At 40.0% G+C, this 24,875-nt stretch overlaps 1 protein-coding gene, 1 non-coding gene and 1 pseudogene across 3 annotated transcripts; 1 reads left to right on the forward strand and 2 right to left on the reverse strand.

The window, feature by feature from the left end:
- Nucleotides 1-430: 430 nt before the first annotated feature.
- Nucleotides 431-17,310, reverse strand: LOC117395251 (uncharacterized). 2 transcript variants are annotated; one of them, XM_059017173.1, is made up of 10 exons: nucleotides 17,153-17,310; nucleotides 10,919-11,203; nucleotides 7,394-9,768; nucleotides 7,032-7,103; nucleotides 6,066-6,131; nucleotides 5,667-5,735; nucleotides 5,418-5,447; nucleotides 3,674-4,632; nucleotides 2,192-2,245; nucleotides 431-1,212 (listed from the first exon to the last, which is right to left on the reverse strand). In XM_059017173.1, the coding sequence occupies exons 3-8, from the start codon at nucleotides 7,458-7,460 to the stop codon at nucleotides 4,499-4,501; spliced, it is 438 nt and encodes a 145-aa protein (XP_058873156.1). In that variant the 5' UTR covers nucleotides 7,461-9,768; nucleotides 10,919-11,203; nucleotides 17,153-17,310; the 3' UTR covers nucleotides 431-1,212; nucleotides 2,192-2,245; nucleotides 3,674-4,498. The 2 variants fall into 2 exon arrangements, with proteins under 2 accessions (XP_058873156.1, XP_058873155.1); XM_059017172.1 differs by lacking the exons at nucleotides 431-1,212; nucleotides 2,192-2,245; nucleotides 3,674-4,632; ... (3 more) ...; nucleotides 7,032-7,103; nucleotides 17,153-17,310 and adding an exon at nucleotides 12,884-13,659 and having other exon boundaries at nucleotides 7,460-9,768.
- On the forward strand, nucleotides 17,294-17,489 carry LOC117971693 (small nucleolar RNA U3; annotated as a pseudogene).
- Nucleotides 17,490-18,179: 690 nt separating this feature from the next.
- trnal-caa (transfer RNA leucine (anticodon CAA)) lies at nucleotides 18,180-18,290 on the reverse strand. Its single transcript has 2 exons — nucleotides 18,253-18,290; nucleotides 18,180-18,225 (listed from the first exon to the last, which is right to left on the reverse strand). It is a non-coding gene; the product is annotated as a tRNA-Leu (tRNA).
- Between the last annotated feature and the right edge of the window lie 6,585 nt (nucleotides 18,291-24,875).

Raw genomic sequence — 24,875 nt, forward strand, 5'->3', positions numbered from 1 at the left:
GGAACTGCAAACACAAGTCAAAAAGCAAGTTAGAAAGGCCAAGAGAGATAGATATAAATGAACATTGCTAAGGGGGCTCAAACCAACTCCAAAATGTTTGTCCAATATTATAACAGCAAGGGAACATTCAAAGAGGAGGTTAACTGTCTAAGAGATACAAATGGCAAAATCATAGACGAAGAAAACAAAAATAGCAAATATATTAAATGATTACTTTTAACAAGTTTTTACAAAGGAGGATATGGACAACATGCCCCACATGTCAACCTGTTCCTATCCAGTTTTAAATAACTTTAGCATTCAAGGAAATACACGCACATGGATTAGAGTGATGACAATAAATGAGTGCTTTTTGAGTGATTTCAGTGGTGGCAGTATAACAAGAATACATGTCATGTGAAATAAACCAGTCCAAAATGAGACATTGATGCTAATAGTTTTATTGGTGAAAAAGCTTTACAGAAAGAGAGAGGCTTTTTCCCAGTTTCATGTAACAGCAGACAGCATTTATACTGGTCAACAGTTTGAGCATTTGTTGTCATGAATGCAAATAAAGAGATTTTAAAATAATTGAGAGATGAAGAAAATCTCTATATGAACACAATGTTTTTGTCAGTCTGTGAACAAGGTCTGTCACAGGACACTTGTGACATCACAGGGTGGCTGTGAGGAGATGGGAGAAGAACGGAGTCTACTGGTCAAACCTGACTCGGTGCAGTGATTATGAGCTGGGGCAAATCAATCAAGCACACTCTCCAAGTAACGCTTTGTATATGTGCCCATGTGCAGCTGTGCTTCTATTCAAACATGTGTGAGCATGTGATCTCACTGAGAATCTGAGACTACATGTTAAATAAGGACACCTTTCCATACAATGTAAAGACCTGCTTCACCAGAGGCAGGGAATCACCCAATAGAAAAATAATGTTGTCTCTATTATATATGCTTGAAGAGATTGACCAAATGCACAACAGGGAGCAGCTGTTTTAAACAAACTGGGAATGGCATGATAGAAATAAGTATGGGTGCTGTAGCTGTGTGTGGGGAGAGGGACCACAACAGAAAGGTTACAGCCATGCTACAAAATAAGGTTGCTGGTGTGTTTAAGCTTTGCTTGCAGGTCTGCTGTCAGGTAAACTCCAGCACTGTGATCCTTGGGCGCTGCTGCTTCTCAGTAGTGCTGGCATCGCCTGCAGCGGTAGGGACGCCAGTCTAAAACCAATTGAAGACATTATCAGCAACCTGGGCAGAAAAGCTATTGTTCTGATCGATACCCTACAGAGCATTGCACAGCTAGGTAATGAGATTGTGGGGTGGTAATGGTCAGCATTGTCTAATAATACAGACAATCAGTGTCACACTGAGCTGCAGAATTGAACTCCCTCCCATGTGTAGACAGCATCCTCCACACTCTTTGTATTGCACTCATTTGAATTACAAATTTGAAAAAAGCTTTGTGTAATTCAGCATGCAATTTCACAATCCCAAAGGGTATGGAATCAACTGCTAAACTGGAGCCACCACAACCTTGCAATTCAATCCTATCAATAAAAGACACAGAAACCCTCTATACTAGTTCAAATGCCAAACATGCTTCTGAGGTTTTATTCAGAGCAATCCTAGATCAAAGCTTTTGACCCCTGCTTTATATTTTGTTTCACTGAAATGACAAAAGTTCCACAGGAGAGTGAGGTCAGTGGACCCTTCTTCTCAACTCAAAGCCAACCCTGACATTATGACCTCCCACAGAGAACTACTGTACACACACCATAAAACAGCAGCAATCCCATTCATCAGATCTCCTGGGATTATTTGTGGAGTTGGTTACTCCGGCATGAGATCACACACATGTAATAAGTTTAAGTATACATTTCTTGATTGCAGGAGACAGGTTAGACTTTCCTCTTTCCAATAAGTTACGAATGACCTCAATCGATCAATAGTTTGAGACAATGCAGTTGAAAGATGAATCATAAACTCGTCTTGATATTTCCAGTTGAAGGATTATGATGGATGGCATCTGTTATAAAACTTATTCCAACAATTCTGTGTCTCTCTTGGAGTTCCTTCCATATTTGACCTGGTCGACCTCATGTTCTAAACTGATATGGAATGACACTTGGTTTTCTATTTCAAATTGTTCTAATATATCCCACAGCCAATGTATACAGAAATAATAAGGCATACTCACAGCGAGCGCAGTGGTACCCATGATGGTAGTAGAAATAGTAGTGATAGTGATGAGCTACACAAAAAAAGAAAAGAAAATTAGGAACAGTCTATTTTTAACACAGTTTCTTAAACCCACTGCGTTAAACACTGTAGCCCAGAACTTAACCCCCTCCCTGAGCTACTCAGGGACAGTGGCCCTGTGGTTAAAGAAAAGGGCTTGATACCAGGAGGTTCACATCCCGGCACAGCCACTCCCACTACCTTCCACACTGCAGCTCTTCACTCTAGTCATTGATCTGCTCAAACCCACTACCTTCCACACTGCAGCTCTTCACTCTAGTCATTGAACTGCTCAAACCCACTACCTTCCACACTGCAGCTCTGCACTCTAGTCATTGAACTGCTCAAACCCACTACCTTCCACACTGCAGCTCTGCACTCTAGTCATTGAACTGCTCAAACCCACTACCTTCCACACTGCAGCTCTGCACTCTAGTCATTGAACTGCTCAAACCCACTACCTTCCACACTGCAGCTCTGCACTCTAGTCATTGAACTGCTCAAACCCACTACCTTCCACACTGCAGCTCTGCACTCTAGTCATTGAACTGCTCAAACCCACTACCTTCCACACTGCAGCTCTGCACTCTAGTCATTGAACTGCTCAAACCCACTACCTTCCACACTGCAGCTCTGCACTCTAGTCATTGAACTGCTCAAACCCACTACCTTCCACACTGCAGCTCTGCACTCTAGTCATTGAACTGCTCAAACCCACTACCTTCCACACTGCAGCTCTGCACTCTAGTCATTGAACTGCTCAAACCCACTACCTTCCACACTGCAGCTCTGCACTCTAGTCATTGAACTGCTCAAACCCACTACCTTCCACACTGCAGCTCTGCACTCTAGTCATTGAACTGCTCAAACCCACTACCTTCCACACTGCAGCTCTGCACTCTAGTCATTGAACTGCTCAAACCCACTACCTTCCACACTGCAGCTCTGCACTCTAGTCATTGAACTGCTCAAACCCACTACCTTCCACACTGCAGCTCTGCACTCTAGTCATTGAACTGCTCAAACCCACTACCTTCCACACTGCAGCTCTGCACTCTAGTCATTGAACTGCTCAAACCCACTACCTTCCACACTGCAGCTCTGCACTCTAGTCATTGAACTGCTCAAACCCACTACCTTCCACACTGCAGCTCTGCACTCTAGTCATTGAACTGCTCAAACCCACTACCTTCCACACTGCAGCTCTTCACTCTAGTCATTGAACTGCTCAAACCCACTACCTTCCACACTGCAGCTCTGCACTCTAGTCATTGAACTGCTCAAACCCACTACCTTCCACACTGCAGCTCTGCACTCTAGCCACTGTGTCACTGAAGCCTCTCAGCAAAGCTACACTGATAAACAATTTGTGCCCTGATTGAAAATAATAAATAAAACCCACTGATTGCTGCAACAAATAAAGTAGAATCCATATACTTACCATAGTAGCATCTGTACCTTACTGTGAAAGATAAAAGTGATATATTGAGTTCAGTCCATTTGAAGTCACTGCAGTGGCTGCTTTATACAAGGATGGGGCCTCAGTAGTGTATTAGAGAGCTATATATTTCAAAGGAGTGTCTCTCTATTTGTACATTTCTATTATTGGCAAAATCCAAAGCCAGGGCTCCTTCTTTATATCCCCTCCCACAGGATACAGAACACCTCACTATGCGAGTATGTATAAAATGAAGATGTCATTTCTTATTAAGAGCAGCTCATTCATACTATTATACAATAATACCCCATTCCATATTCTCAACATCAGCTGTAGGAGGCCCCATTGTTAACATGTATTCATTTCTTATGAAGCGCACAGTACATGTGTATTGTATTGTAGTGTGCAGTCACATTTTTATTAAAATATCAGATTCACACTTACCACGAGCACAGATGCTATAATCTGGAAATGAAACAAACACACACCATTAAATACAATTTAAAACAATATATACAATTCATTTCTACATATTAATGTACCATAATTAAATAAAATACTTACAACAGAAAGCTGTTCCAAAGAGAAAGAAAAACAGAAACAGTGGTTATTGTATTTAATAGTTCACTTTATATTCATGTTTGTGTTCCATTTACTGGAATGTTTTCTGTTCCTCTGAGGATACCATTTGATTTTGATAGCTGTTACAGGCTTAATGAAGTCACCAAGGGGCACATTTCAAAGTGTTTCCTCCAGTCTGTCCAGAACTATGAAACCACTCCATGGTAGAATATGTTGTAATGCTGAAGTGTTTCTCAATGTCTTCAATCAATTGACCTGCAGTCTACAATCCATGCAGTTCACCCAAACCAGGAGCCAGCTCCAGAGAGACACACACTTACTTCTGTAGTATCTTTTGGACAGGGCATCCTTCTTCACTACCATGGACTGTGTCAGGACCACTTCAGGAGACAGAAAGCACGTGAAGATCATTAAACAAACAGTAGGTTGCATCCCTTCTATTTAAACACAGACCATGTTGAGGAACTCTCCAAATTTGGATTAGGATTTCAATGTACATTAAAGCAGATTGCTGAACAGTAAGGAGCTTCAGATTTCATTTTGTTAGAGTGTGTGTTACGATGTTTTCCCCTGAGTTCAGGAGCTGCTCTTCAGTTCTAGTTGTCTGTCTTAGATATATGTTCATAATGTAGGCTGGATCAGTCAAAGTGTCTTTATAGAAGAGCCAGTGACTGGATCACGCTTCCTTCTGCTTTCAATTCACTGCTATGCACTAGAAGGTGATGGCACTTACTAACAGAAAGATATTTTAGTCTGCATTACATATGAAAATAATCACACAGACTTATGCACAAAACAACTGTGGTCAACTATGAAAGGCGCTATATAAAATAAATATTGATTGATAAAAGGGTAAGGGAACAGGACAACCTTTTAGTCAAGTTATTATATCTCAGTTGGGCGATCCTTCTTACTGACATTTAAGGTGATCAATTAATACAATAAGTCTTATTAAAGGTGCTGCATCAACACATTTAAATGCACATGTTAAATGCAAACAGGTGAAATATTTTCAAAGTGTATATCCCTCAAGCTTTGTGTTTTCCTCTTCCGCGTCAGTGTAACAGACAGACAGACAGACAGACAGACAGACAGACAGGCAGACAGACAGACAGACAGACAGAAACACACTCAACAGAAGAAGCTATAGGCCGTCTGTACTCACTGTCAGCTCTTTTCTCCATCATATTGTCTCCTATCAGGTAAAACAGAAATAGGTTTATAGAGTTAGACGAACATTAGGAAACAGATCTAGGCACTTTGTGTTAGCGCCAGTAGAGAAACAGCAGCTAACTGTGGTCAGATTCACTGGGGTTTGGTCTTAAGTCTATCATCTGTAATTCAAAATGTGTTCCTCTTGAAGGTTTAACGTTGTACCCACACACTACCCAGACGTGCTTTTCAAAGGACTCACCCAACTCCCGCTCTCCTTTGAGTCCATCACTGTCCAGTTCAGCATCACTGTCGCCTGAATCCTCTGCATCTGGAACAGGGAGAATAGAGCTTCATGAAGCAATGAAGGATTCCCTCGACTGCAGTGCACAGCTTCATAGGACACTCAACACAGGGAGGCAGAGAGTTCCCCATTACATTACAATGCAGAGCTGTGAGGTTTAACCATGAGATTTCTGGATATACAGTAGCCCTTGATGTTATGCATGATTAGTGATGATTAATCAGGTTGGGTTTCTAAACAAATTATGTGGTCTGTCCAGGACTGTGCTTTTTTGTCATTGCTTAACTTAAATCCTGCAAATAAGAAACTTTCTTTCTTTCTTTCTTTCTTTCTTTCGTTCTTTCTTTCTTTCTTTACCCAGCGCTCTCTTGTTCTCCAGTGCTCCTTCCTGCTCCTCTGAGTCTTCCACAGTGTTGCTGAGATCTGTAAACACAGGCTGTGGTTACATTTTTAATGAGAGCAGTCCTGTGTTGTATTCAGTGCTATGAAAGGAATGACACCATGGAATGGAGAATGCAAACGGACCGATTAGCAAAATTGGGATTTTATTAAGATTTTTGTATCTGTTTTGAAAAAATGTAATTATGGTCATAAAATTCTGCACTTTTGTTAATAACTGCAACAGTGTAGAATACTTGAATTAATATTATATAAATAAACCACTTTAAGTGCAACATATTATATAAGGAAAGGAATTGTAATAAATCAACTTGCAGTAAACAGTTTGCATTTTTAATATCTCTTAAATAAATTATTATATTAAATCTGCTGTATAAAAAGTGCTTTGAATATTAAGAGCAGGTCTATATGTTTCAAGGATATGTATATTTTGTGAAAAAGGTAAATCAAACTGAATGAACATTTTAAAATCTCAGTGTATTTTATACACACCCTGCAATGGTTTATTGAAGAGATGAGCAGGAGGCAAGATCGACTCGAAGGGAAATTTCAAATGCAAACCTTGATTTGTTTTTTCCCCCCCAATATATTTAAATATTTACTGTTTATGACAGTAAATATTTAAATAATATCTAATAAGTTCTTATAAATGATAAGAAACGACGAGTTGATTTGGCTATTCACGTGGATAAGCCACAGCTGCATCTTACACCTTCTGGTCTGAAGCAGCCTCTTATTTCTTAGGGGTAAATAAGGGGTCCCCATGGTGGGAGGTGGTTGATGCAACACATGGGAGTTTTCAAGTTCTCTAAATGCTGTGTCTTATTCTAGTGGAGTACAGGCTCATCAAATCAAACCCCAAGACAAGTAGACAAACCTCTGTGTTGAGAATATAGGATTGAGTTCTGGAAGAATGGATCTTACCCAGTTCTCTCTTGCTGGCCTGGTAATCATCATCTCCCAGCTCTTCAGACTCCTCAAGGAGGCTCCTTGCATCTGCACACAGAGGAAATGGAGGGGGGAAATCATTCTTTTAAATGGCAATGTACAAATTAAGAACAAAGAAGGATATTCTTATGGTAAGTTGATTATTCAATAGTGCAGCACTGAGGAAAAGCCTGCCTTCTCCACCGTTATCTCATGGACTTTCTGCTATCTCCCTACCCTTCTGTTATTCTGATGAAAGTCAGTCAATGCCATCTCTTCCCCCATTTATTTTAGGTTGAAGGCAATCAATGCAATCCCTCCCTCCCTCCCCATGTTACTCAGGAGAAAGGCAGTCTTACCAGCCCCTGACAGAAGCCATGCTGTCAGGACCGAGAGGAGAATGGCTCTTGTAGTCCAGGCTTTCATCTTGACAAGGTGCTGATGCTGCTTTTCCACTCTTCAGCTGCTCTGGTCCCTCCACCCTGCTCTGTTTTATACCTTCTCCCAGGCAAATGCACTCCTTCACCACTGAACCCTCATTAAGGACCCTTTCATTCTCTACACTGTGATACTGTGTGATGCCCTCCTCTTCCAAATTTCCATACTTCACTTGAAAACTATTTCCTCTATACCCTATGATCCAAATCTATTGACACAGTGTCAGTGATCTCCATTGTTCTCTTAACACAGTGCAGGATCAATGCTGGGGTCAGCAGCGTGCAGACAGGGGGCCCCATATACAGTATTAAAGGCAATAGAATGATTAGTTATCAGTCATGCAAAATGAAGCATTCTCTGGGATTTCATATCTACAGTACAGTACTGCAAACACTCGGCTCACAAACATGTTCATTATACCAGGTGTTGTGGTTGAGCTGCTTCTTTCATTAGCAAATCAGTCAGCTGCTGTACGGTGTGGAGTGCATGTTTCTTATTGAAACATTTCACAATTGTATTACTAAGTCTCTTTTTAGTAGGAAAAAAGTAGGATTGAAATACCCAGTGGGTGTGAGAGAAAGACCTTGGTGTTGTGATAGACTCATTTCTACCAGCAACGGGGAAGCAATCATAAAGGTGAAGACTAATCCCAGGGCTTAAAGTTAACCCAAACTAATACCTCAGGCATAGCACTGACACCAGGGCCAGAGGACACTGCTGGAAATTAAGTGTGGATAGCCATAGGACAGAGGGTAGGAGACACCTTCTCACACAGTGTGGTGCGGGGATGGAATGGGTTACCAAGTCATGTTGTTAGGGCTGGGATCCTTTAAGACCCGACTTAACAGTTTCGAGATCAATCAGCTGCTGCACTGATGGGCCGAATGTCCTCCCTGGTTCTGTGTTCTGAATTCTGGATCTCCAGTGTGCTGGCATTGATTGGTAACTCCTCTCCAGAGTCAGTTGTTTTCCTTGTAAACTCAACCAACCCTAAATATGTTGAGAGAACAGTTGAGGGAACTAAATCTATTTAGTCTGGAACAAAAAAAAAAGATTAGAGGAGACTACAGGTTTTAAAAAGTTGAAGTTAACTGTAGTCACTCTTTCAAGCACAGCAGAGAGACCAGTACTAGAGAGAGAGGGGAGTATTCAACACATCAGGAGCAGAAATCACCTTGTTAAGAAGCAATGGTATGCAACCCATTAACGTGCTAAAAGCTCTCTGGTGCACCCTGCTGGAAACAGTATTGATTTTCCGCTTCAAGCTGCCCGCATGATAACTGTGGTATACTGTGCTGAGTCTTGAGGTACCGCAGATTCACCATGGTATCAGGGAAGATTCCACACAACACACTGCAAGAGGCTGAGCAATGCAGGAGGAAAAAGAGAAACTTGCACTCCTAATAACAATCTATTTAATATATTACTAATGTGATGTAACACAATCAGAATGCTCAACATGATGAACACAGATTTTGGTGAGTTTTTTATCTGAACAAATTGTGATTAGGGGTGACCAGATTTATCAAGCGACTTCTGTTTTCAGTTAATATTTCTGTATTTAGTCAAATGCGCTCGTGTTGTTTAGTTGTCCCCAAGTGTCTGCTTTTCTGAGAATGTTCTCTAGTCCTGTAAGATAGGATTACACACCTATGTGAATGTTATGGTGTCTTTTAAGGTGTCCTAACTGGTTGAATCTCTTCCCACAAACAGCACAGTGATAAGGTTTCTCTCCTGTGTGAATGCGCTGGTGGATTTTAAGGTTTCCTAAATTACTTAATCTCTTCCCACACTCAGTACAGTGATAAGGTTTCTCTCTTATGTGAATGCACTGGTGTGAATGCAGATTTCCTAACTGTGTGAAACTCTTATCACTGGTCTGTATGTGGGAAGGTTTCTCTCCTGTGTGAATGCGCTGGTGTCTTTTAAGCAGTGATATATGATTGAAACTCTTCCCACAATCAGCCCAGGAAAACATAGTCCCTCCTGTGAGTTTCAGGAGTGTCTAATTGACAGGAACTCTTCCCACCTTTCATAGAATGAGGCAAGGTCTTCAAGTTGCCCTGGGTTTCAGAATTGTTAAAACATACAGAATGTGCCGTCTCTGTACTCTCTACAGTAAGTGGGTGTCTGTCTTGTAAAGAAGGGATTGTAACTGAGTGAGTTCTCAATGTCTTCACATTTTCTTCTTGGGGTGTCGTTTCTCTGTGTTTCTTGCTCTGTGGTTTGCCTCTAGAAGAGTTTTTGCACTGGGGTGATGGAGTGGAGTCGTGTTCTCCTTCATCTACTTTAGAAGCTAAAGAAAGAAAGAGAAGAGAGACAAAGGTCATTGTACAGCATTCTTCCACATGCACTGTTCTGAACACAAGCGAATGAGCAGTTCAGTGATTGGTTGCTTGAGATGAGGCGGATTCATTTAACAGTTAGTGTCCCACAAGTTTCAGTCACAGCAATTTATCTAATATATATTTATTTTTTTGATAATAATTCATATAGAAATTCCATTTGCAATCCCACACACTGCACCTTGTCTTTTTATTCTAGCTGTATTGAAGACACACGACATGCAGAACTATGTAGGGCTGCAGGGGTTTGGTTTTTCCACAACTCATTTTTTATTAATCAAATTTTGTTGTGTAAAATATCTGTAGAGCAAAGATCCAGTAAAACTACGATTCCCAGAATCCCCTCCCAGCTGAAACTGATTCGCTGGTCTGCTGTACAGAACACCTCCACACACGTACTTACTGTACTGTGACAATAATAACACAGCAATGCTTACTGTGAGAAGCACAAAAGTGAAATGTGGTGTTGCGAGCAAACATTACAGTCCTCTGGATAGTTGCCATGAGATGAGCTTTTAAAAATGAAATAAAATAAGACTAATTTTGGCGATCCTACTGCATACATTCTCCACAGAAACTCTCTACTGAAATGTTTCTTCTGGTGACGCTGAGGAACCCGACTGGATTTGGCATCACCCAGTGATGGGACATGTGATCCCTGCAGCTCTGTAAAGCTGTGGGAGCAGCACAACTGCAAACAGTCTACCAGGAATGAGAAAAGGCAAAGATCTAACACAGGGGTGTCCATCCAGACACAGGAGTATCACTTTATATAACTGAACCTGTTCAATGTGAAGCGGAATGGCTTCCAGGAGCGTGATTGGACAGCGCTGATCTCACAGCATTCTAAAAAGAGGAGTGGCAGCGGCTGCACATCTAGCGTGATTGGACACCGCTGATCTCACAGCATTCTAAAGAGGCGTGGCAGCGGCTGCACATCTAGCAGGTGCCTCAGAAGCAAGCACAGTGATGTCCTTGTTGACATAGTGGTTGGGCAGCTCCCCTTGGTTAAAATATGAATCTCAAGCACACTGCTGGTGTTCAGTACCAGGTTCTGAAGGATGAATAGGCAGCTCAATGCTGCTTGTTTTGTAGGATTACCTCTGAATCCCAGTTCACATTCAGATGGAGAGTCATCACACAGGTTGGATCCCAGCTTGTTGTTCTCCTCAAGTGTACAGACATGATTTTCATGGGGAAGTTCCTCTGCGATGGGGACACATTCCTGTTGAGGGACCTCTTCATCTTTAACACATGCCAGCTCTGTAACCTGCATTAGACTTGCACACCACTCCTGATCAAAGGACCCCTCTTGTGTGTAAACTGCTTCTATTTTTGGTCCCTCCTGTTCTTCAGATTCAGGGATAGCATGGCTCTCTTTGGGATCTGTGGGAAACAAAATTGTATACAATTAGATCTCTTACTTACTAGCTAGGTTTGTTAGTTGCTTTGATCAGGGATTTAAAGTTACTGTTACTCAGTTATTTCGTATAGGGGTGAGCCAGTATAATAGTTTGGTGATTTAGGTACATGATAGCATTGATACCATTCCTGTTATTCTACATTGCAATTATCAGTTAACGCTGTGTTTGTGTTCCTATGAACAAAGTGAAGGAAAAGGCATTTTCATATGAACATCTTTTTATTCTACGTCCTGTACAAGCCTCAGTGCTGCTGGTCTTTCTCACCTCCTGTAGCCTCACACTGGAGCATTGCATCCACTTCTACCTCCCTGTCAATCACCATCATGACCGCCGTTCTGCCTTTGCATTGTTCTAATGCAAACATCCATTTCAAACTGCAAACATGCTTAGAAACCAAGCCTGGAGACTTGCAGTCTGAGCAAAGTGTCTGAGGAATGTCTTTTTGTTACCTGATCCTGTATTGTGAGAACGGTTTTGAAGGAAACGGTCAACGCAGAATACAAGCTTCAATGTGTCAAATACAATGAGCAGACAAGCGACTGCAGCAGGATAGCCTGCTTATTCTCAAAGCAGTTTCATTTAAACATGTGATTTACACAACTTAAAGTGCAGCAATATGTTTTTTGTACAAACTCCACCTGTGTAATAATCATTAGCAACAACACTGGAAGCTTACTTGTGCAACGTCACGTGACCTCTGGATATAAATCCAATAACATCCCTTGTAGTATTAAAATACATTTGTAATGGTGTGGCTCTCCCTACTGTATGTATCCTGTGCAAACTCATCTCTGCTCTTAAATAATAACCTGGATTAGTAAATGTTTAAGCAATATGAGCGATCGTTTCCTAATTCTGTTTACCATCAGCTGAACAAAGTACTTTATTTAGAGACTCAATCTAGAGATTCAATAAAATGATACAATTTAGTTGACACCTTACTGTGTTGTATTTACTTCCTCCAACTTCAACCCTTAATTGAACTTGTGGAACCACTCGGGTCCAAAATCTTACAGCGGATTGGTGCAGGCAGGGTGCTGCTGCCGCCACTTTCTTCACACAGTGAGGTCTGGAAAGATCGTGTAAATGTGTGTGTGTGGAACAAGAAGGAAAAAAGACTAAAGCAAAAGAACGAGCAGCGAATGAGCCGCGACTGTACCAAAGACAAACTCAACAGCACTGGAGCGGAATACAATGAAACCATTTATCTAAAAATAGAATCGCAGTCAAACAGTTCAATCAAACACTGAAACCCGATGTGCTGCTGCCTGTATGTTGATATTAGATCACAAATCATTATTCTAACCCTCTGCAATATGGTCTGTGACTGTCTCAGTGGGACTATACAACAAGACATCACTTTACCAGAAGGATACCATTTAAGCCTCCTAAATTAGACTGGTTAAGATTTACCAATCTAGTACTTTCTACAATACCTATTTAAATATATAAAATAATACAATGCCTCGATTTGACTCTTTATAACCAATATCAGGACAGAGCTGTGTTATTAAAAGCGCTTATTATAATCAAACACTTTAAAACGTGTCTTTAGAGAAATTCTAACCAAGATCTTTCCAATAGAAGGTGGTTTAAGGTGCTGGATTGACCAAGCAATACCACACAATAAAATCAATCTTACCTTGAAATATTAAAGGCTGTTTAATGTCTGCATCTGCAGCGTTTATACATTCTCGCACGGCTTTCAGCTCGCTCTCTGATATTTCCAATCTCAGCTTCAGACTTTCATTCTCTTTCTCCTTTCCAGCCATTTCCACTTGTAATTCAGTGTATTTACTGACAAAAACTTTAGTAACTGCACACAAGACGGTGTGTACAGCCGCGTTCACTGCGTGCTCGACGGTGGAGGCGAGCTCGTCTTGAAACAACGACACGGAGACACTGACGTCCATCTTCACTGGTTTCAGTTTCAGACTGGTCTAGCGGAATCCTCTTTTCATTCACAAACACCGCCTGCGGTTTGTATTTAGTAATATATATATTTTTTTTTTACTGTAGTCTTCCCATTCAAATATATTCGTCACTTCTTCTGGTGTGATAAAGAAAGAACACAAACAACATGCTTTGCAAGGAGTAACTTTACTTTCGTGTTTCAGAATCGCGCAGAGCTCTGCTGGAGCTTCAACGCGTTTGTTTCTCTTTAAATAATCTCATTGAAAAGCTCGACTTGTCTGTAGCTGCGACTGACGCGCTCCGCTCTGTGTGTGAAATTCAACACAGAAAAGGGATGCTTTCCTTTTCACGGAACTCCGTGCAGGTGATAAACAACCACAAAAATCACTAATTATTAGAAAACATTTCACCCCAGCCTAAATACTTTAAACAGCAGGAGACAGCGTGTTGTAAAATCATCACTGACTGCAGCCACCTCTCCACACATGAACAAAACAAACCTCTCTATTTCCTGTACTGAAATGAAAGCGTCACTAGCAGAAGGCGGGCCTGGTTGGAACCATCGCGTATTATTGGCTGTAGAAACACTCTATCCCCAGCATGTGAGCCTGATTGGCTGTAGAAACACTCTATCCCCAGCATGTGAGCCTGATTGGCTGACCTCCCTGTCGAGGCGGTTATGAAACTGGATGCCAGAGTTCGCCATGTTGGCTCTTTCAGCGCTGTGTTCAATGCGATGCATTCAGGCGCGTTAAGTGAGCCGCTCAGAAAGCACACAGAGCTGAATTTAAATGACTTAACGCTCTGCTACAGGAGAGCGCTGAGCGACTTTTAAAAATGGAGAATAATAATGATTTGCTTGTTTGTGTTTGTGAGGTGATGGTTGATGAAATGGCCCCGTGTGAAGTTACTGTCCCCTGCTGGACCTCGCTGAGTTCGGCGCTCTGTTTGGACTGAACCTCATATCTGGCTGTGTTTAATACCGGCAATACCGACGTTAGTAATGAACATTATGAAATAATATTAATACTACAAGCCTAATAATAATACATTAATAACTATAAAACAGCTCTACATTTAAAAAGAAAAATGAAATTAAATGATACAAATTCGAAAACAACCATTTTTACATATTGTCTACATGCATCATCTCAGATAATTACAATGTCATTTATCAGACCCTTCGGCGTTGTCTTTTGAAGAATTAAACCTGCCAGACCGAACGCAGGGTAACATTCAATCAATCAATCAATTAATCATATATATTTTCTATAGCGCCCGATATGCGCTTCACAAAATCTACTTAAAAACAACAAAATATCTAATTGTAAGCCTGGTCGAACAAAATAAGTCTTCAGTGTAATTTTAAACAAAGAGCGCTTTCCACGATTTAAGATGCTTTCGAGACAGAATATTGGAATTGGCAGCCGAAACTGGGGGATAAAACTGCCTGTGATCAAAGTGGGCAGAAAAGTTGCATACTTTCCATACCGTTTTTGGGAAAAAAAGAAAACGGATCATCTCTGATTTGCAACGTTTCCATGGTTCGGCCCGGCCACTGCCGTGTGTCTGGTTAAAACGATTAGTTCAGTTTTTTTTTTTGCTGCTTGGTAATTCACAGTCATGAGGCAGCTGTAGCAGAGTGGCGCAGCGGAAGCGTGCTGGGCCCAGAACCCAGAGGTCGATGGATCGAAACCATCCTCTGCTAGCTTGTTTTTCTTCTGTTAGCAAAGTAGTTTTTCTAAAATATTAACTGAAGGCAATTAATTAATATTACATTTCGCAATCAAGGATGATATAATGCGCAAGGATACTTCTCTTTCATTAGAGCTGAAATAAATTATAGCGCTTTGAGATTATATGTTACTAGCGGATTGTTTAGAAATGTACTTAATTATAGTATAACTGTTCTAAAAAAGAATGTTATCTCGAAAATGGAAACTTGTCAAGCCGAAATAGCTCAGCTGGGAGAGCGTTAGACTGAAGATTTAAATGTCCCTGGTTCGATCCCGGGTTTTGGCAAACAGCAAGAGTATTTTTGTTTTGTATTACTTTGAACTAAAAAACAGAACACGTTTTTTTCTTCAGTGTAATTGGAGGAAATAATAACATAGTACAGTGCCATCTTCTAATGGGATTAAGAAATTGAAAAAAAACACCGTCTCTGGGTGTAATCACAATTACGTGCATGCAAACCAATGCAAGCAAACTTCAAGCCATTTATATTTATTCCCAAATAACATAAACTCTTCCATTGCTAAAAAAATATATATAAAAATACCTCTCTTTGTGCTTCTCGGAAGGCATACGATGGAGGGCGCGCTGCAGTTTTTCAGCCTGGGGAATATTACAAATTAGGAGACTGCTTTTAAATACACATGTAGGTCGGGCGTCTCTGTTACAAAGAATTGCCACACTTTGTATTTATCTCCATAATGCGTTGGGACTAAATACACAGATACATTAAAACAATTTGGAGAATGCGGGCATCGATCCCGCTACTTCTCGCATGCTAAGCGAGCGCTCTACCATTTGAGCTAATTCCCCTTGAATTGTGCCAGCGATTCTCATCAGATTGTGCTAGTTTTTTTTTGGCAATGTAGTCTGCCATTTGCAAATTAAAAAAAAATAATTAACTAAATAGCAGATATTTCGACGAGAGGTATGTTTTCAATTTCTTCAAAAAGTAGTCTCAGCTCGTTGATTCAGTCGCTTTAAAATCCACCTCTGTGTCCCGATGCAGCAGCGCTGTGTGCGGTGGCTCGAGCTTGTTTGACGAGGCAGGCAATGCAAAAATGCCAAAACTTGCTTTTGTATCACACGACAAACTTAAGGTATGCTTTAACGAGTTGGCTGTCTCAAGTTAGTTTGTATTGTTAATAGAACACCTGGTTGTTGCACAGTCATTTATTAATATGAAGTAGAGCTTGCCAGTCGGGGGTGACGGTCTGCCAATAAAAGTTAAGACTATATTTGCAAGTGTGGCGTCCACGACCTATTCTCTATTTAACTGTACAGGTCGCGATGCAGACTACGCCATCTATAGTTTAACGAGAAATAGAACCTCACATAACCTTATTAATCTAGCAGCAATATTTGGGTACCCCACACAGAGCCCCTCTCAAATAAATGAAAAGACCAAAGAATGGAAATTGGTTGTGCCAACAAAATCTTTATTATCAACAACAACAACACTAAAACCCACAATTGCTGCAGTGCAATTACACACAATCCTAACCATATATCTTGCACAATAGAATAACTGCTTATTTATTGTCCCCAGCTACACCTAGAGGAGAGATAGAGAAACGTCCATCCAATTAATAAATATTTGGCTGCTCCACCCACCAAAGCCCAGAAGGGCAGTCAACCACCACCTGTGATAAAATAAACAAAAAGAAACCACACGTGAATTATTAAAGTAAATATATTAAAAGTGTAACTATAAACAAAATCACCACACCAAACATAATAGTGCACAATTCAAAAAGAAAACACAACCCAGCACCTTACTTTACTAAACGTTCAATGCTCTGTAGAGCAGAGCAACTACAATAGCGACGCTCTCCCTCGCAGCTCCTATAGACACACACTAAAAGCTAGCTAAACGCTGCACGATACTATTAAAACTGTAAAGACAAATAAAAAAGTGCGTACACAAACTAAAACAAACAAGGGACAATAATAAGCAAAAACAATGTGCAAGATATAAACACAGGGAAAGACAACTAGCAGAAACAGTGGCTGGCGGCGTTCCACTTCCTACAACAACAAAAGAAACCTTGTTACGCCGCACCACCACAACAAATCTAACGCAGCAGTTACATTGAAAACACAGTTTACATTACCTCGGGAGAGTCCGGAATACTGACGTCCAAAAGTATATCCGCCGACTCGCCCTACAATATACCAATAACAATACCATAAAACCAGGACACCAAAAGAGTACTGCACATAAAAATTAAGAGGGAGCAAAACAATAGTGCAACCGGCTTACCTCGTCACAGGGGGAACCACGGGAACACAGGAACACCAAAACACAGCTGCACATCGACTACCTGGTTCTCTTGCACCCTTATGGTGCCGATATTTATAATGCCAACAATTAACACTTCCTGGTTCCCGCGGTCCCACCTGTTACACAAGGATCATTTCTAGAGTGAAACATGTTTTGAAGGGATTGGTCTCGGTTTCCACCAGGAGGAGTGGGAGTGTTTTCTTCTCAGCACCGAGCTGACAATGAGTGTTGTTTTCGGGTACCTGCTCGCTGCTAGTGATGACACTCCAATCTTCAGTCGGGGGTTGCTGAAGGAAGGGGACACATTTTGAGTGCGTATCTCATACTGATAGAAATGCAGAAAAAAGAAACCATCAAGCCTACAATTGTTCAGTTGTTTAAATCAATAAGCAAATTTCAAATTGATCAATGCTAATGTTAAAACAATTTAAGAACACTTTAAATAGGCATTGACTAATATAACAATATAGTAATGTGATTTGCACTACGCAGGACTAGATGAGCTTAAAGACATTACATCTGAAAATAACTTGTGCTTACCTCCACTTACAAGGAAAGGGTCAAACTTTGTATTCCTCCTCATAACGTGTTAGAAAATGTAAACAGCAGCTGGAGACTGCCGAAGTCGATCATCCTAGCATATTAAACGAGGGCATTTCTCCTGTAAGCTGCGTCTAGTAATAGATCGTTTATACTGTTCTCAATGGCCCGTATCCCAGCCTGAGCCCACGATCCAGTGGCCGACGGAGATGTTTTTCAAAGTAATATGTTATTTGGAATAGTAAAACAATCAAGTTAACATGTTTGGACACAAAATATTTTTTCAGAGACGTTAACAAGTAGTCTGTTTACAACAAAAATGCAATTTGTGTTAGGAACACTATTTTAGTCGGATTTAAAATGGTATTGAGTGCTGACAAGAGTTTGGTATCAGCTGTTGTTTTTCTTAAAACAATCTTTTATAGTAAAATAAAGAAATGTATTCTTTTTTAAAGTAAAAATGAACTGTCAGAAGTGGGATTTGAACCCATGCCTCCATTCAGAGACCAGAACACACAATTCTTTGGAAAGACATAGTCCTTGAGTCTGGCGCCTTAGACCGCTCGGCCATTCTGACAAACAGCGTTTGTTTTTGTAGGAAATCGCATTATTTATTTCAGCACACACTAGGGTTCTCGTATCAAGGCCCGATTGGGTTTATTACGCACATACCAACTGTTGCTCCATGAATGATGTTATGACAAGTGTAAAAAAAGAAACGGATTGAAGCCAACCCAAAAAAGTAAGATTATTTATTTCAATGTCGTTATAGCTATAAACGATGCACGCATTTTACAATAGCAATTGCTATCTGACAATGACCAATAAGTAATTTTGTTGCAATACTGTATACAATGTGAACAGAATCAGACATTGCTCCGTTGCCTCGAAGAAACATCTTCAATTTGTATTTAAAAAGGACGGCCAGCGTGGGGCTCGAACCGACGACCCTGAGATTAAAAAGTCTCAAGCGCTACCGACTGACCTAGCCATAAGGGAATACATAGATTTTTCTGCCCCGTCTTGCTTTCATCTTAGATGTGATCTCAGGTTCTGCTGAGTGCTGCTCCCTCGATCACGTTCTGCAGCATCTCGCCTTGCTAATCACTCCCGTGTGCTTTGGCGGCGTAACAGGATAGTCTCTGTGGTGCAATCGGTTAGCGCGTTCGGCTGTTCACTGAAAGGTTGGTGGTTCAAGCCCACCCAGGGGCGATGGTTTTTGCATTTCTTAATCACTTTAGAAAATGGCACTCTGATACGTTGTTATTTCATCCAATTCCAGTGAAGAAAAAAATGTGCTGTCTTTAGTTCAAAATAATACAAAACACATATCGTCTTGTTGTTTGCTGAAACCCGGGATCGAAACAGGGACCTTTAGATTTTCAGTTTAACGCTCTCCCAACTGCGCTATTCTGGCTTGAGAAGACTAGGGTTTTGAGATAGCATTCGTTTTGGCAATCGCCTTTTTGTCTCCAGTAAACCTGTGTATTATGAGAAACGTTCAGCAGCACGGCAACACCATAATATAATCCTGACAAGCTGCGTTTGTTACAGTAGAAAACTGCATTATTTATTTTAGCACAGACTAGCCCTTTCACGCATAGAGGTCACTACAGTGAACAGCTATTTTTAAGTGATTATCTCCTATAGAAACACTGTCGACATCACTGATGCATGGTATCCTCTTCAGTGGACATCTACTGAAATTAAAACGCCTGCCATCTAGTGGCATTTGATAGGTACTACAACAAATATAACGGTGACAGTACAATGGCAGAGAAAAGTTTAGCGGCACTGAGCACCTCAAGGATTTCTGTAAAATCCTTTTACACAAAAAGAGCAGAGCAGGTACAAAATATATTCAAATAAAGTAATGTTTAGGGAATAACATGGTATATGTTTTGTTCTAATAGTCACTATTTTTTTCAGTTTATGTTAAACCATATGTCCACTTAAGTGGACGTCATGCACTATTAAGATTCATAATGCACATTAGGCCTATGTTGTTCTATAGGCCTATGCTAAATATTTTTTGTCCTATAAGAGCTCTATAGTGCAGTGTGGTCCATAAATAGGATCATTTGGATCATTTTATCTTCTCTCAACTGTTTTTTTAATTGAAAATGAATTTTCTGAATAATTATTATTCGCAGCAGCTGTGTGGTTGTAGTCACAGTTTTATTAGCAGTATTGTTATTTTCTTAGCCAGGCATCAAGAGCATCGAGCTCCAGGGTAGTAGAGGAGATTCCATCACAATCAAGTGATAGTGATGATGGGGAATGGCAGCCAGACACGCAGGGAGAGGAAGCAGGGAGCCCACGTAGCAGCAGTGAAATCTATAAAAACATAAACTTTTTTATGTTTTTATAGGCCCTGAAGACTAATAAAAACTATTTGAAAAAAATCTTGTTTAAGGTTACCATAATTCATGCATGAGAGGGCTAGGGTTGTCTATTGTATCAAGACCCGATTGGGTTTATTACGCACATACCAACTGTTAATCCATGAAAGATGTAATGACAAGTGTAAAAAAAGAAACAGATTGAAGCCAACCTAAAAAAGTAAGATTATTTATTTCAATATCGTTATAGCTATAAACGATGCACACATTTTACAATAGCAATTGCTATATGACAATGACCAATAAGTAATTTTGTTGCAATACTGTATACAATGTGAACAGAATCAGACATTGCTCCGTTGCCTCGAAGAAACATCTTCAATTTGTATTTAAAAAGGACGCCCAACGTGAGGCTCGAACCCATGACCCTGAGATTAAGAGTCTCATGCTCCACCGACTGAGCTAGCTGGGCTGACTGGGGAAGGTCACTTTCACTTTAACCAAATGAGCTATTAATTTGTCGTTAGAAAATACTGAACGACAACAAAAGATTCCAAATATAATCCACTGCACGTCACCAGAAACAGCTTTGATGAGACAAAGTCGTATGACACGAACCCTAAGAATGTTATTCCAGATTCATTGTCGCTTAGAAACAACTGCAGCCTCCCTGCTTCAATACAAAAAATACCAATACAAAAATCGAATTACATGTATTTAAAAATGAATGGCCTCATCCATCAGGAATGATTGATTCTGCATTTATACAGTATCAACCTTAATCTGAGTTGAGAGGCACCCAACCTGTGCAGGGGATGTGAATAGAGTCAAATACATTTGCATCATTCTGTAAAAAAAATTTGTATATATATATGTTCATATTTCAAGTAACTGTAGCATTATTTTTTATTTTTTTAAATACTTTTTTATTTTATAACTGTAGCTTTATTATCATAATGAAAACACATTACACATGACCACAGTTCTGTAACAAAATGACAATACAAAGATGTTCCCATACTTGGAGTCGAACCCGGGCCACCTGGGTGAAAACCAGGAATCCTAACCGCTAGATCATATGAGAAAGTAAGTACCACAATCATGGACATGCAACAGTAGCTAGTATACAGTACAATGATTGATATGATATTTCATTACCAACTACAAATGAAAGCAAACTTCAAGCCATTTATATTTATTCTAAATTAATACAAACTCTTCAATTACTAAAAAACTATAATAAAATCTCCGTTTGTGCTTCTCGGAAGGCATACGATGGAGGGCGCACTGCAGTTTTTCAGCCTGGGGAATATTACAAATTAGGAGACTGTGCTTTAAAATACACATGTAGGGCGGGCGTCTCTGTTACAAAGAACTGTCACACTTTGTATTTATCTCCATAATGCGTTGGGACTAAATATGCAGATACATTAAAGCAATTTGGAAAATGCAGACATCAATCCCTCTACTTTTCACATGCTAAGCGAGCGCTCGACCATTTGAGCTAATTCCCCTTGAATTGTGTCAGCGATTCTCATAGGCTACATCGCAGCTTGATACGAGCAATTGGACTCAAACAGCTGCAGGAAGGTTCTCTGTCTCGTGTTGGAACTGTTAGATCCTGAAACCCTTCGGTGTCAGCAAATCCCTCATCTTCCTCCAATTCAATAGACAGATCAGAGCCAGCCTCCAACCTCTCAATCATGGCACTGTCGTCATGGAGAACTGATTGTACAAATACTCCACACCAATTAGTTCCCCTGCAAAAAATAAATAAAATTGTGTATTTGTAATTAAGAAATGCAGCTACCTTATAATTATCTGTGAAAGATTATAAAAATCAAACACTGCTACCACTCCTGTGTGGAATTTCAGAGAAAATTGCACTAATAATTTAGAAGCTTTATTCCTATATTTTTTAATGGTAATACTGACAATCCTTTATCAAGTTCACTGTACCTGTGTATTTGCATGGTCCAGTATAAGAAGGTATGATTTTTCTGGAGTTCTTGGTCGCTCAGTTCAGCACCAGTCATCAGAGCTGAAAAACAACAGCAATATGTACCTGGTATGGTAACTGGACCACATATCATTTATATCAACTGACTGTTTTCCTCCAAATATAATAATGCCAGTATTTGATATGTGTATACTAAAACATTCATTATATAACACCCAAGTTCAAATCACACCATCAGTTATAAAAATGCATTGTAATAGATAATGAAATTAGCACTGAAAGGGAGACCTATAAAGTAGTTATAATTTGAAGATCATTATTTTTATAAGCATTGATTCAAATTCGAACTTACATGGTTGAACCTTCTGGGGCGATACCAGCTTATGGATTACTTTGTATCAGTCAGGTTGAGCCTGCCATCAGACTTTCATCTAAACAAGGGTTCCATCTGAATCTGAAAAAAGAGCATTTGTGACAGAATAGCAAGGTTGCAGTTAAACAAAAGACTTCAATTAAACAAATAGCCTAAACACAAAATAGTCACAATGGCCAAATAAAAGGTTTCTACACAAAACAACAAGAAATCAAAAAGGGGTTCACTGGGTGAAAACAAATAAACACTACTATACAATGGCAAAATGGACTTACTGTTGAAAAAAGAGAGATTATTTTTTTAAAAAGCATGGAGTACCCATGTTCACGTTTTTTAAGTATTGCTTTCAAAACAAGATCATTTTTCAATGAAAACTAAATTAAACTTAAAAACCTAAAGTTAAATACTTTACTATAACGTTCATGGATACATAATTAAAAACAAATGATAGAAAAACACAATGTATCCTATACTATCAATGTACAATACACTATTCTGGTTCTATAATGCAGTACCACCATGATAATACGATTGTGCTTTTTATTTCTAAGAAGTATCCTGGTATCTACAGTATAATGCAACACTACACCACAGTACTATATGGTACTATTTATTTTACCATGGTACAATAACTGCTGCCTATTTCAATTGTCTTATTACTGTGTTATTACATTATGGACAGCAGTGGTGCTCTGGCTCCCTCTTGTGGTCAGTGTGAATGATGGCAGTGTGTGCAGCTTGGCAGGGCACTGATGCCTGTTTCCAGGCTATACAAACACAGAGAGGGATTCAATCAAACACTAAGTTCACAGTTTAATAGAAGAGTGGATTAGTTCTATTTGTATATGTGTTCTAAGCGCTGCACTTCTGTTTCAATAAGTGTCACAGACAGTTCTATGAGATCTGAGCTGTGAACACAGGTGGGACTTGATAGGGTTGGGTGACTCAGAGTACAGTTAGATTATCCTTCCTGTAGTTTCATGTTTAGCCTCTCAGTGCTTTCCTGCTCTCTAGGAGGGGCATTAGAAATCTGCCTGTTCAGAATGAACTGGCCCATAAGTGTTGAGTCATCACTGTGAGCCGCTCCTTCTTCCAGACACAGACCACACTGTAGTGTTTAGATGACTGGGTGTGAGGAGTCTTGTGTTAACAATGGGAGAACTGGGCTGACTGGGGAGGTAACTGCTGTCTATTTCAATTGTCTTATTACTGTGTTATTACATTATAGACAGTGGTGCTCTGGCTCCCTCTTGTGGTTAGTGTTAATATCTGCAGTGTGTCTCTCTGAGGTCAAATGAATGGAAGCTATAGTGCTGCTGACAGTAGTAATCTCCTGCATCTTCAGCCTGGACTCCACTGATGGTCAGCATGAAGTTTGTTCTTGAAAACAGATTACATTTCAAGACTTTTGCATTTGATTTCATTCAGTTTTTCTGGTATTTAGAATTGTCCCACAAATAGATTTTGTTTTAAATGTTTTTTCTAAATGATTCTTACCCTGAGTGCAGATGACAAGTGCCCACATGAAGATGTTGATAAAAGTCATTGTTGTTGTGAATTCTGTTGCCATGAAGGGCAGCTCTCAATCATTAAGTGTTAAACTCACAGGGCTATAAACACTCCCAGAGCACTGAAGCATGTGCTGCCAATGCAAAGTGTCTTTTCTATGCAAATTGTCTTCCTTGGCACAGCAGCCACTTCTAGCCAAGCAGTGCTCTTAAGATTAAACTCATTTTCAGCTGATGCAGTTTCTTTGCCACTCGGAAAAAAAGAGCTGATAGTTTTGTTTGTGTTGAGTTTGTACAAACACAGCTGTTTCTCTCTCTTCTCCCTTCTCTCAAACAATTCATCTTAGCCACAGCTGTGATTATGTAGTTTTGTTACACAGTATAAATAATCATTAATTGTAAAATATTAAAATCAGAGCTGCAGGTTAACAGATCCATCATAAACTTTGTGAAATCAAATCCATTAAAGAAGCAAACATTTTGATTTTGCACATTGCTAATGTTCAGTGAAAAGTTTCCAGTTTTTTTTCCTGTGGACCCCCTGGACTGTCTCTGAGGACCCCAGGTTAAGAACCACTGCTCTGGATTAAAGAGCATCATTTTATTACTCTCGCTCTCTCTCTCCCTCTTGTGGTCACAGAGTATAGTGCAGTCTGTGCTGATGATCTGTGGAACTGCAGTAAAATCCCTTCCCATTCTGTTGTGTTTAGATGACTGGTTGTGAGGAGCCTTGTGTAAACAATGGGAGAATTGGGGAGGTAACTGCTGCCTATTTCAATTGTCTTTTTACTGTGTTATTACCTTATTTATCCCCATGTTCTCTCTGCCTTTCAATGCTCTTCAAGCCTGATATCTGTTATTAATTGTTGTCTAAATTGCTATTTCAGTTTTTTCACTCCATCTTATTCATATAATTCTGTATGACACACGCATTCACAATGTTTAGAAATCACATCCTAGTCTCAGGCTACTGCTTCAT

This window comes from Acipenser ruthenus, chromosome 55 (assembly GCF_902713425.1).
Source record: "Acipenser ruthenus chromosome 55, fAciRut3.2 maternal haplotype, whole genome shotgun sequence".
Lineage (NCBI taxonomy): Eukaryota > Metazoa > Chordata > Actinopteri > Acipenseriformes > Acipenseridae > Acipenser > Acipenser ruthenus.

Excerpts from the sequence above, each read along its gene's own strand:
- LOC117395251 (XM_059017172.1), bottom strand. The coding sequence starts at position 13,154 with ATGGACGTCAGTGTCTCCGTGTCGTTGTTTCAAGACGAGCTCGCCTCC. Across the intron at positions 11,204-12,883 it reads ACAGCCTTTAATATTTCAAG|ATCCCAAAGAGAGCCATGCT; the intron begins GTAAGATTGATT and ends TGTTTCCCACAG. Across the intron at positions 9,769-10,918 it reads ATGTGAACTGGGATTCAGAG|CTTCTAAAGTAGATGAAGGA; the intron begins GTAATCCTACAA and ends TTCTTTCTTTAG.